This window comes from Petaurus breviceps, unplaced genomic scaffold, assembly GCF_028583685.1.
Source record: "Petaurus breviceps papuanus isolate PSGF00001 unplaced genomic scaffold, PetGlider_PUasm1.0 229, whole genome shotgun sequence".
NCBI classification, from domain to species: domain Eukaryota; kingdom Metazoa; phylum Chordata; class Mammalia; order Diprotodontia; family Petauridae; genus Petaurus; species Petaurus breviceps.
The window spans coordinates 6466674-6480212 of NW_027185903.1; the positions used below are offsets into that span (position 1 = coordinate 6466674).

The 13539-nt window shown below is 39.2% G+C and overlaps 1 protein-coding gene and 1 long non-coding RNA gene across 6 annotated transcripts in view; one reads left to right on the plus strand and one right to left on the minus strand.

Moving 5' to 3' along the window:
• Positions 1–13539, plus strand: part of SLC1A3 (solute carrier family 1 member 3) — a 202322-nt gene that overhangs the window by 85633 nt on the left and 103150 nt on the right. For 4 of the 5 annotated variants that reach the window (XM_069096147.1, XM_069096151.1, XM_069096150.1 and 1 more), the window contains exons 2-3: positions 3707–3838; positions 5385–5670. In XM_069096147.1, the coding sequence (XP_068952248.1) occupies positions 5503–5670 (168 nt within the window). In that variant the 5' untranslated portion in view covers positions 3707–3838; positions 5385–5502. The remainder of the gene's footprint in view (positions 1–3706; positions 3839–5384; positions 5671–13539) is intronic. The other variant, XM_069096148.1, reaches the window with a different exon arrangement.
• Positions 497–5378, minus strand: LOC138167379 (uncharacterized). Its single transcript, XR_011169873.1, has 3 exons — positions 3852–5378; positions 3134–3265; positions 497–2562 (listed from the first exon to the last, which is right to left on the minus strand). It is a non-coding gene; the product is annotated as an uncharacterized lncRNA (long non-coding RNA).

Genomic DNA, 13539 nt, shown 5'->3' on the forward strand with positions numbered 1-13539 from the left:
AGAGAGAGAGAGAGAGAGAGAGAGAGAGAGAGAGAGAGAGAGAGAGATTCAGTAAAAACCACATCATTGCATGAAGAGTTCCACAGGTATGATCTGCTTCTGCAAAGAAGAGAGGACAGTGTCTTCTTGAAACTCTTCTCTGGGACCATGTTTTTTAAATTAGGATTTACCAGCATTCAGTTTGGATAGTTTTGGTACTAGGTGCTGGGTGAGGAGGCTGGAAAGCCTGGAGTACGATTCTGGCCGTGGACAGAGTTGTTGTGTGGCACTAGACAAGTCACTTAACCCTTGTGTGCCTCAGTTTCCTCACATGTAAAATGGAGAAAATAACAGCACCTACCTCCCAGGGTTTTAATGAGGATCAAAAGAGATAACATTTGTAAAGTACAGTATGTAGCACATAATAAGAACTATGCAAATAGTGCTTTTATTATGTGCTACATACTGTACTTTAGTTTTTATTTACTTTTATTTTATTTATTTACTATTAGTTTTATTATTGTCATAGTTTTCTTATAGTCAATGTGTATAATGTTCTCCTGGTTCTTATTTAATTTTGTATCAGTTCAAAAAAGTATTTCCAAGTTGGTCTTTATTTTCATTGTATTCATTTCTTAGAGTGCAATAATATTCTATTAGATTTGTGAAGCATTTTCTTTGTTTCCAGTTCTTTGCTACTGTATCCCTGAGGATTCTTATTCCAACTCCTATTCTCACAGGGTGCCAGACAGGGCACTGGCTCGCCAAAGCTTACTGTTAGATATTTTGTGCGAGCATTTATACCTCAGAAATTGGCAATCACTACAAATTGGGACTTGATTTGTTGTTTTATTGATTTCTAGACTTTAAAAGTGTTACTAATGCAGAATAAATTTAACTGTGTTTGCCTACATTTTTTTTTTCCTGAGAGCCTGGATGTTAAACATTTACTAGCACACCTTTGAATTGGTCCATAAACATTGCTTGAGCACAGCAGGAGAGCTACAGAAGGCTCATGGAGTGAAGTCATCACCAACCTGGAGGCCTTGTGACTGGAGGCTAGTAATGATAAAAGCAATAACAGACACAGAGAGCACTTTGAGATTTGAAAAGTACATTCATTATCTCGTCTGAGCCCCCAATACTCCTTGTGTCCGAGAATATTACATCTCCCTTTCAGAATTCTAGGAGCACACTAAAGGAATAAGGGGGGCTTCCCTCCAAAATGATTAATGGAGAGTCATTTTAGTCAACTAGCCTTAAGTAGATGTTAGAAAGGAGTATTTACTAAGGAGAAAGAGGAAGAGCAGTAGGTAGAAACTTCCTCTCCAAAAGCCTGTGACCCACTCTTCCACAAGTACACTGAATGCAGAAAAAAAGTGGGTTCAGGCTTGGAGAACACATGTGGCAAAGGCACACATCTCAGCTCCTCGTTGCTGAAAGACTTTTTTCTGCCATTCATAAAGTGGTCGAGAAGGTCCCCTTAGGCACAGTAGCTTCCTTGCTGGGATCCTTGTACAACTTGTTTTTGGTCCTCCTCGAAGAGGAGCAATGAAATTACAAGGGTAACATCTTAACTTGCCCCTGAATTGGAATTAAGGGAGACAGAACTGCACAAAGTCGTCAGTCTCTCTCCTTCAGAGTCATCAGAGTCTAGGGGCAAGACTTTGGCCTTTATAAAGTAAGATTTTTACCAGGTCTCAGTTTAAGTTCCATCTATTCTTGGCTCCCAAAGCAGGAACTAAATCAACAGACCCAAGGGCACAATGAGAACAGGGAAAGTCCAACATCCTCTGGACTTCTTGAAGCTTATAAGTTTATCTTCCAACCAAAAGGTTCCAACCAAGGCCACGGCAGGAGCCAAGGTTTCTCCTTTCCTCCAAAGAGATTCTTTTTTACAGAACCACAAGTCTCTCATTCAACCTCCCTTGATGCTTTTGTATAGGACCCAGAAGGCATAGGGAAATAAAGTAACCAACTGGAAGAGTCTGACAATCATTTCATTTCATTTCATTCAATGACTTTAGAGACTTTTCATGCTTACTCTGTAGCCTATGATTGAGATCAAATGATCAGCTGGGCATCTTATCACTTGCTTTAAGTGGAGTGGGTCAACTTGATTTGATTTATTTTTACCCCACTGGGAAAAGTGCCACTATAAATATTTTCAAATATATGCAATCTCCTTGTGGTATCTGTCTAGCAGTGGGGTTTCTAGGTCAGAGGATACTGATGCTTTAATCACTTTCTTAGCATAATTCAGAAGTTTTGTTGAACTGTAGCCAATATTTTTACTTTATAATATTTATGAGAGGCAATGAATGGCTAGGCTAGGAAACAGCCTCCAGAATCAGGAAGCTTGTTTCAGGTTCTGCTTGTGACATGTACCAGTTGTGGCACCTTGGGCAGAGATAAAAGCAGTTGCCTCTCTGAGAGAGGCTTCTGTTAATGAAATCATACATTGGAAACCTCTCCTCTCTTATAATCTCTATGTTTACAATCACTTGCCAATCTCCAATTTCTTGTTAAGGATGACATGGTCATGGGTGAGGCCTTTCTCCTCCACCATTTCTCCTAATTTGCCTGTAGAAAAAAAAAGAATTGGCATACTTTTGGGTCACCAGGCAAAAATGGGCCAGATTTCACAAGGTGACACTGAAATTTTTTTGACAATAATACAAGATGATTACTGTGATTTGGCACCCACACTTCTATTATTATTGAATTGTTTTCTCTGCCCAACAGGTCATAAGCTTTTGGGGGTGATTCATGCTTAAAATAATGATTTTGATTCCCAGCACTCCCCCACTCCTCCAATCCATTTTCCTTTTGAGAAAAGTGGATTAGAATCGAAAGTTACATTCTCCGTGTAATGAGGTTTGTTGAATTACTGAAAATAGTTCAGCATCCTTTCTCATTTGAGCCACTTAAACCCCAAATTGCCTTTTGAAACCCAAAACTTCCTCCCAAGAAAAGCTGGTCTTTGCATTTGCATGCACTGCCCTTAGGAAAGGAGGACTTACTTTTTTTTTATTTTTTTTTTATTTTCTGCATTAGAAGAGACTGAGGGCTTGTATTTCCCTCCCCTACCGGCAGTGTTTAGAGTGAGGGCAGCCAACGTGGGTTAGGTTAGGTTTGTTATAATGGGCTTTACCTATAGCAGGTCTCATCTTGTTTTTCGAGTAACTTTAGGCAAAGTTGAGAATCGGAGCAAGGCTTTTCCCCCTCTCCATACTTGGTCATATTCCAGGTCTTTCCCGAGTAATGTCAGGTTCCGTTCCCCAGCCTGGAAAAAGAGAGTCTTGCTTAACACGGTTGTTCCGCCTGGCAAAAGAGCGTGCACTCTCATACTGCTTTAAGAGAGAAACTGAGATGGTGTTACGTAATTAAATTTCGTGTTCTAAAGGTCCGCTATGGAGCGTCTAACCATGAAGACTTCCAGTGTTCTACGTGTGTGTGTGTTCAATTCTTCCTGGTCCTGATTTTGCATTTCCAATGAAAGTGAATTGACAAAGCGTGGAAGTGGTCTAAAGAGAAAAACAAAGCAGCAAGCCTGTCCTGAGAGTGCCAAAGCTAATCAATATTCCAGAAACCCTGGGGTTCCGCCTGCCCCGTCGTCTCCCCTCCTCTTCTGCGGTGTTTTCATTCCCCCCCCCCCCCCCCCCCGTCCGGATCCTAGGCTCCTCCCCTTTTCTTAAGTTGCCCTGATAGTAAATTGCTGTTTCAGAGCGGAGCACATGCAGAGTGTCAGCGAGCTCTCTCCCTGCATTTTGTTAACAGCCGCTGTACCTGCTGGGGGATTTTACCCTGTCCCTTCCTTGCCTGGCTGGGGCTCCCAACCATTGCGGAATCTGAAAAGGTAAGTTTAATACCTATAATCCTTGCCGGGTTTCGTTTTTCATCTTCTGACTTTGCCGAAGTGTTTTGTTTTCCCCAGCAAAGGAGTTGGGAGGGTGAGCTGGCTAGCCATTTTGGTAGATAAAGTGCATGCTTAGTATTTGAATGTCGTTCCAATCGCTTATTTAGTGCTATTTCAATCGCCTCTCCCAGTCTGGATTTATCATTCAGGCCAGGCTGCTGGCAGATTGTGGCTAAAGATGTGGTTAGGAAACCAAGATGAGCTGATCAGTTGTAAAGTTATTGAGAATGGGATTCTTGCTAAGTTTAAAAAAAAAATCTGTTCTCTTTCTTCTCCCCCTCACCCCACCGCCAAGTGACGCGTTTATCTGGTACTCTTAGACATGATCTGGCAAAGTCATTCTTCCCCCCTGCCCCAATACTCACACCTTCAATTTTATTTAAAAAGTCCAAACTGCTGGATAGCTGTCTTTTCCGTACTCATTTTTCCCTTTTGAAGAATCCGTCAATTTACATCCCCTTGTTGTATGCAGTGTCATCCTCAGACATCCACAGATGCTTCCAATTCTGATTTTGATTCATGCTGGCAAGGATCTACTATGAATTGGAAATATCGTAGGGCAGTGACATGGATCCCTGGGCTATAAGAATAACTGACTTCGACCTAGGAAAGAGTTTTTTGCTTAATTTTTTTTGAATGATCAGTACATGAATGAACCCAAAAATTATGGTAATGTCTGGAATGAAAATTAGATTAACCTCTTCATGAAGTCCAAATAACAAAGAAAGGCATTTGCAAAGCCCCAAAACTAAGCAAATCAATGATAAAATTTTTACATCAGTGTATTTTTATGCAATCAGAGACAAATGCTACTCTGTAGTTTGTTGTTATAGTAAGTGAAAATGAATTCTAGACTCTGATACTTTACAGATGTGCTCGGTGTACTTTACACTTTTTATGGAAAAAAATTACCTATATAAAACTGCCAAATCTATTTACCTGATATAACATGTATTCAATAAAGTGATCTCTCTCTCTCTCTGTCTCTCTCTCTCTCTCTCTCCCTCCCTCCCTCCTTCCCTCCCTCTCTCTGTCCTTCCCCCCCATATTTATTAGTTGAAATAAAAATTCTGACTTTTTCTCAATTAAAAAAAGTAAGTACTTAATCTATGTAGCAGAAAGACCATGACTTCTGCATATTTAAATCTTGTGGCTTTTTATGTTGAACTATATACATTTGTAGTATGTGTACAAAATAAGTCTTCAAATATTTATCAAGCACCTCTTGTATACCATGGCAGAATAAGAAAGAAATAGAAAACAGTCCCTGCTAGCATCATCTAGATTTTCACACACGTACTCAAGCAAAATAAGTACAGTCTATTCTTGAAGGCTGGCACCAGGGAAGTATTGCTGCTTCTTAGAACCAGGCTCCCTCTCCCTCTCCAGACAATATTGTGCAATGTTATTTACAGACGGGCCAGTGGTAGCTCTGATTGATCATTCCTGCAGTGTATGACAGAGTTCTGTGCTTCTTGTATTCCAGCTGTGTTGTCTGGTACTAAGGAAGACAAGCACCTTGGGCTCCTCTGGAGAGGAGATTTGGTAGTTCTGATAAACGTTCATAGAAGACTGCACTCCCTGAAGCTCGATGACTAAAAGTAATGGAGAAGAGCCCCGACTGGGGGGAAGAATGGAGCGGTTCCAGCAAGGAGTCCGAAAACGGACACTCTTGGCTAAGAAGAAAGTGCAGAGCATCACAAAGGAAGATGTTAAAAGTTATCTGTTTCGGAATGCCTTTGTTCTTCTCACTGTCACTGCTGTCATTGTGGGTAAGTCATTGGATCCCAGAAGTGTATCTTGTTTCTCTAGGGCATCTGGCAGCCCAGAGAAGTTATCAGATGGGTTGATTGTGAGTGATTAGAAGGCTATCTCCAGTTTTCTTCTGGATTTGCAGACATTTATAGCAGGACAGTTTGTTGGCCTATTTGGGGTGATATATGGTACACATGTGGGGAATCTGGTGGAAACATCATTAGATGTTTTTCAAAGCCATAGTTTGTATAGAGAAAAGAAAGTATTTCAGAAGCAAGTAAGTTATATAAATGCAAAGTACTATGTAAACTATAAAAAGCTATGCAAATGTACAGAATTATTATTATCATTATGACTGTTCAGAATGGAACTAAAACTATTAAACAGAAGCAATTTAAAAAAAAAAAAGCAAACTGGATTCTGCCAAAATGCAATTACCGTACGATGTCACTTCCACTTAAAGAACATGTGCAATTAGTCTGTCAAAAAGGAGAGATACAGGTCTCCGATGTTAATTATAGGGTCATTGGTTGCTGAGCAAAAGCCAGATATCAAAGCGCAGTACCCAAAGGGCTGCAAAAGCTGAATAGAAAAAATGCTTTTATTTTGTTGAATGTTTTCCTTTGCACACAAGGCTCTTTCATTCACATCTTTACAAAACTTGCTAGAAGCTTTTCTGTACTTCTAAACTTATGGAAACTTTTCAAGCTATTATCAATTCTGCATTGTTGGAAGCATGTGGATACTAATTTGTATTAATGAAATGTTATCATTTTGCTTGACTGAAGTTTTACAAAGTTTTCTTTTGTAACTTCTAAGAGGCATTAAGATCCTACTCAGAAAAGGCACTATCATATTCTCATATTTAGCACTTTTACTAGACCAGAATATAGCATTTAAATTAGCTGGTGTTTAAAAAAGGAATGTCCCATTTTCAACAACTTCCCACCAAATAACAATAAATTAATTTTTGCTAAAATATCAATATGAAGAATTTCATCACAGTTGTGAACACAGGTTTAACATTTGCCATGGTTCTTGGCCTATTTGTAATTGGTGATGGTCATCTATACATTGGTGAAATCCAACAGATCACAGAAACAAATAAAAATATCCACCCCCCCAAAAAAAACCCAAGTTGCTCTAATTATAAAATGAAATCTAGTCAAAAGTCATGCGTTGCCAAAAGATTTGAGTAAAAAGACTTTAATAGTACTGACTGTGGTGATAATTCCTAATTGTTTAATCAGTTGAGCATAGGATTATAGATTTAGAGCTGGAAGGTCCTTAGAAGATATCAGGTCCAATCCTTTCATTTTACAGATGAGGAAATTGCAGTCTAGAGTTGTTAAATAACAACTAAATTAATGTCTGAAGTGCTATTCAAACTTAGGTCTGGAAGTCAGGTCCAAGTCCATGGTTCTATCCATTATGGCATAAGTTCATGAGTTTGGAGCTAGTCAATGAAGAGATAGGGCCAGGGAACTTTTGATAATGGGATCGTAAAACTTTCCTTGGTAGCTTGTTACATTGAAAGGGAGAAAAGTCTGAAAGTTTTTCCTATTTCATAGACATCTAGTGGGTTATGTGAAATCTGAAATGTTCAACTTACTTTTTTCTACAAACCCCAATCTTAGACAGTCTAAACATTACATGAGATCTTATGAGGAATGTTAGAGAAAGAAGAGGAGAGGAGAGGAGAGAAAGGAGAGAAGAGGAGAGGAGAGACCTTTCTAGCCTTCTTGATAGAGTGCCATTGCCAATGCTGGATAAATTTATATAGTACTCACCATAGCTAAAACTTGTACAGTGAATCAGTAAATAACTATCATTTTTCTAAGCAGAGACTGCCGCCTCTCTAGTAGTAAAGTCACTAAAGTGTACTTTGTATGATAATTCAAGACCACTAGTATTTCTTGTTGGCCATTTTCTCTTGGGGAAGAAGTGGAGAAGCCCATTAAAAAATGGATCGTTCAGAGGGGTATTGTTTGTAGAAAAGACTTGTTTGTGGGAAAGCCTGAATGAAGTGAAGTGATGAGGAGTCCAAAGAGAAAACAGAATACTGTAGAAAGGCTCCCAAGAAGTCAGTGAAAAGAACTAAGATCACTAATGAAAGGAAGAGGATGCCAGTATTTAAAGGCCCAGTTACCATATTGGCGCTCTGATACTCTCATAGTACAACTGAAGTTGCCAGGGGTGCCTTTCCTAAGAGCTGTGGGAACTGAGCTGAGAAAGATAACTTGGCTTGAAGCCTGTTTCATTGCCTTTGCTGACAGACATCCAATGGTAGGGGTAACAACAAGAAGACATTAACAAAGAGGGAAAATAAAAGACCTTACTGACAGTCAGGGAGACTATTTGGACTCTGAGTCAAGGATGTGTATAGTCAAATGGACAATTCAGTAAGTCACCAGGGGAAAAGGAAGAGTCTTTTCATTAGATGTGCTTTCCACCAAGGCACTTGTGTGAACAAACCTACACTGATCTTGTCACTGGGATGCATATTTACATTTACCAGCACCCTCGCCATACCAAGAAAGGAGAAAAGAACAAGCTGGGGAATTGTGGGCTTTTTTTTTTTTTCAAATTTGATTTCTATCACATAGCAAGATATAAAGACAACAGGACTTGTGCCAGAAAAGAACGAAGCCAAAGAAAAGTTACTATCCTCTAACTGAGGAGGCAAGCTCCAGTTAATATTTGTCATTTTTAAATACTCAGGGTACTTTTAGTAAAAATTACTGAGGACGGAATGTCTTCTTGTTGATTTTTTGGTAGAAGGATTACAGAATTTTAATGTAGAGAAGTACCTTAGAAATTATTATCTAATTCTCTCATTTTGTAGACGAGGAGACCAAAGCCCATAGAAGTGAAGTGATTTTGCCATGATTACACACATATTTAGTGAAAGGGCTAGGATCTGAACCTAGGTGCTTTGACTTTCAAAACGTGCATTCCATCTATGAAGTTGTATATTACTTTAATTTGTGCAGTGAAAAGCAGAGTTACCAAAAAAGCACAGAATTATGACTGTTTCAGTGCTATTTCCTCCATTAGCTCCCAAATTCTGACCTGCCAATTTGACAAAATCTTTTATGGAAGGGAAGTTATCTATACTGTCTCCTACATCTTTTGTAGTCTAGGAGATGAAGCAAGTTATAATGGATAGTAGACTGATCTTGGAGGCAGAAAGACCTGGGTTCAAATCCTGTCTAAGAAATAAATTTTGTCTGTGACAATGGGCAAGTCATGTAATCTCTTTCTGCCCCAGGCAATATTCTAAGACTGACTACCCTATGGACCAACTACCAATCAGAATTTCTGGAGAATGTTTTCCTCACTAGGAAGCCCTGCCTACTCCATGGACAAAAACATGTCCAGACCAAAAAAGAAAGAAAGAAAAGAAAAAGAAACCTATTGTAGGCAATATGAAATATTGTACCATTGGATAAAGAAACTGAGGGCTAGTCTAAGCACTAAATAGCTTTAATGGGATCTGTTTTCAGAACAATGAGGTTTCAGGAACTGCTAAGTTATCTGGGTGCCCCAAACCATCAATGCCAAGACATTATTGTCCTCCAGGAAGACTTTCCTTGTTTCAAAGGGATTTGAGTCTTGTAGAGATGGTCCTGGGAATAAGGCAAATTAACTTGAGAAGAAGATAAATCCTTTGTCTTTTGTGAATATAAAGAATTCTCAGACTCTAGGTAAATCTTTCATGGGATTGACTGGAGTTATGGAGTGTGTTATTGTTTGTCCTTTGTTCTCGAAGAGGACCATGATACCATGACTTGCAAATGAATTGGATTTAAGTGAGGCAGTGCTATACAAAGTCATCAGCCTCACTATCTCCTCCAGAACCATCTGGGTCCAATGACAAGACATAGATCAAGAAGACTGGAAATTCCCCCTCCTCCCCCAATGGAGTATATGTATGGAGCATGGGTAATCTTGGCTCAAATACTGCTTGAATTATCGCCCTGCTCATGTACTTCACTAACATAGAACAAAGGCTAAGTAAGGCCTTCAGCAAGTTTCCACAGGGACACTTTAAGAGAAGGGACAATAAAAAAAAGTCTTAAGGAAGAATTGATGGGTTCTTGGGAAGAATAAGTGACTTGACAACATTTTTGGATCATAGATCTAGAGTCTGAAGGGGCCTTAAAAGCCATCTAGTCCAACTCCTTCCCATCACAGAGGAGCAAACTGAGGCACAGGGAGATTTAGTGAGTTGACTAAGGTCATGGTAATAATTCAATCAACAAGCATTTCATAAGTGCCTATATGTACTGCTCAGGCACCATGAATACAAAGACAGAAATTAAACAGTTTTGACCATCCAGAAGCTTTAATTCCATTATAGTAGAATATACATTTATAAGTGAATGTCAAATGAACATAAGCAAAGGTAGAGGACACAGCCTTATACAGGAAGCAGTACTTGAAGTCAGGTGTAGTGGTTCATACTTATAATCCTTGTTAACAGGAGACTAAAACTGGTGGCTTGCTTGAGTTTGGGAGTTCTGAGCTAGGGGAAAGGGAATTTATTTTATAAATTTATACATACATACATATATACATATACTTGCACACAATATAGATATACACACACATACATACATACACATATGTGTGCATATATACATATCCATACATATACACATATAATGTGCCAGGATCTATGCTAAATACTTTTTACAAATATAATCTACAATGTCAAGCATTTTTTACAAATATTATCTAATCTGTTTAAGTGTTTGAACTATGTCTGGGGTCAATATGACAAACCCCCAGGAGCAGGAAGCCACTGCCCATAGAGGAGTGAATCAGTCCAAGTAGAAATGGAATAGGTCAAAGTTCCCCTGCCAATCAGCAGTAGGATCAGGCCTGTAAATAGCCTCTGCAGCCTCCCAAGACAGTCTTTCTTTTTTAAGTGACACTTGAACTGAGTTTTGAAGGAAACAAGAGATTAAGAGGTGGAGGTGAAGAGGAAGTGAATTCCAGGAATGATAGACAACCAGTCAAAAGGCATGTAGTCATTTCCCATTAAGATCACCTGTATATATCCTGAATGTACATAGTTATTTGCATGTCACTTGCCTTATTTGAATATGAGCTCCTTGAGATCAGGGACCATGTTTTTGCCTTTTTTTTGTATCTTCAGCACTAGAATATAATAAGCATTTAAAAGTTGTTTGTTTGCCAACAGACAGAGACAGGCTCTAACGAAAAAGGCAAAAAACCCCAAAAGGCCAAATTATCTGGATTATAGAATGTGGGAAAGGAAGTAATATGTAATAATATGAAAAAGTAGGTTGGAGCTAGTTGGGAAGTCAAGAAGTCAACCTCTCTGATTGACAAGTCAACAACTCTTCTATCAAGGGTCACTATCAGGGGTATAAATAAGCCTACAAGTAGTAAAACAGAGAAGTTTCAGCACTACTACTCCATGAATGTGAGGCAAGGCTAAAGGGGGTCAGAGATGTACAGCCTAATTTCTCCCAGTCTTATCTTCCCCATAGTGGAAAGAACACTAGGCAAAAAAATCTACAAACACTAAAATATTGTGAGGAAAGAGTTTAAGAAATTATCTTCCTGGTTCTAAAATCATCCGTCACTCATTGGTAGCAAATTGACTCCTTAAATTAGTCCTATAAACAGTGAACCTGGTTATGCCAGTGTATAAGGTACTTCATGATTATAAGTGGGGTTCCTTAGGGAACTGCTTTCACCTTGGCTAACTCTTAGGAGTTTCAGGACCTGGAATTTCTGTATGTAGATAGTCCCTCCATTGTCACAGCTGATAATCCCTTTATAAATTAGCAGATGGCTTTCTACTGTTTTTTCAGCTGAGAAAATTTATCCCCCTGTAACAAGTCTGGTGATAAGCCTCCCCAAACTTAGCTAGGCAGGTTCTTGAACATAATAATACATCAGCCATTCAGTCAACAATCATTTAGTAAGCACTTATTCTGTGCCAGACACTGCTAAATGCTAGGTATACAAAGAAAGACAAAAGACAAAGATCACATACTTTAGTGAGCAATACTATCCTACCATATTTTAGAAAAAACCCATAATATGGAGACCTGGAAGACTTAGCATGGTGCCTAGTACATAATAGGTAATTCTTAAGTATTTATTGGTTGATGGATTGATTCACAAGGCCACAGTAGCATGGGGTAACCTTGGCTCATCACAGCATTAGGTGTCCAGGCTAAAGATTAAGGAAAAAATAGCTTGTGTTTATTTTTAGACCTATTGATTTGGGGATGGTTCTTGGACATACCAAAACTGGAGATGGGGGGCATGAGAGTGTGGTAAGGCAAGGGGTGCAGTGGAAGGAATCTAGGACTTGGAGTCAAGAGAGCTAGGTTCTAGTTATATGTCTGCCATTTAATAGCTGTATGAGCTTGATTGAGCAGGTCATTTTATCTCTGTATGCCTCTGTTCCCTCAGCTGCCAAATGAAAGAGCTAATTTAAATAATCTCTAAATTCCCTTTTATTATCTGACATTCTGTATGTGAGAAGCCTCAGTGCTCTCCAGCACAACAATCTGGTCTCACTGCTTTGGAGCTCTCCATGGTGTAAGTATGCATTAAACATAATGCCAAGCTCTTCTATCAAGGGCCACTATCGGGGGTATAAATAAGTCTAGTAGAGCTTTCAGCACGGCTACTCCATGAATGTGAGGAAGGGCTAAAGGAGGTCAGAGATAATACAGTCTAAGTTTTTCCCAATTTTATCTTATCCATAATGGAAAGAGCACCAGGCAAAAAAATCAAAGGTTCTGGGTGAGGTCCCAACTTTGCCACCAATGACCTGTGTGACCTTGGGCATATCACTGAACCTCTCTGAACTGCAGTATCCGTTGGTTGGACTAGATGACCTCTGAGGAAGGTCTCTTTCAACTCAAACAGTCTGTGATTTTATGATCTCTAGTTTTCCCTGTTTTGTTTTTTAATCTAGTAAATGAGGGTATTGGAATGAACAGTCCCTAATGTCTCTTCCAGCTCTAACTTTCTACCAGCCTAAGTAAAGTTTGTCCCCTAGTAATATGTCTTCAAGTCATTAGGGTATAGGACTGTTAACTGACTTTTTCAGTTCATAGGACACCTGTGAACTTGCCATTTATGTATCCCTGCATCCCCAACTATAACCCACACACACATATACACACTACCACCACCACCAACAACAACAATAACAATAACAACAACACCATTCATCCTCCATTCTCTCCCCACCATGGTTTTCACCATCTTCATCCTCCAGAGCAAAATTAGTAAGAGGGAAATGAAAAGATGAAGGATGCTCAAAAATGCAAACACTGAAAATAAATATAAGCACCAAAAAGGATCCTGTCTGGAAATAAGAATGTAGACAGTAACTGACATCTGTAGAACCTTCTAAGGTTTACCAAGTATTTTCCCCCACAACAATTTGATAAGGTAAACATTGCAATTATTATTATTGCCATTTTACAGATGAGTAAACTGAAGCTCAGATGGATAAAGTGATTTACCCATTGTGATATAGTAAGTGTCCAAAAAATTTTTGGTCAAGGGTACTGGTTCCAGGTCTAGTATGCTTTACATTCAATCTCCACCTCAGTGCTTCTCTTATTGACCTCCCAATGGTGATTCTAATCCATTATTGGTTCTGTGGCAGTAAAATATCACAATACATTAAGTGCATTTGGGGGAAAAACACCTGACTGTATCATGGCAAGCTGGTCATTTCTCCTCCCCCTCCTTCTGTCCCCTCCCCACCCCATCTTTCCCATGGACTTAGGTCCTTCCCAAATTAGAGCCTAGTTTGGAGTTTACAATCTAAGCGGAAGGAAGGAAGGAAGGAAGGAAGGAAGGAAGGAAGGAAGGAAGGA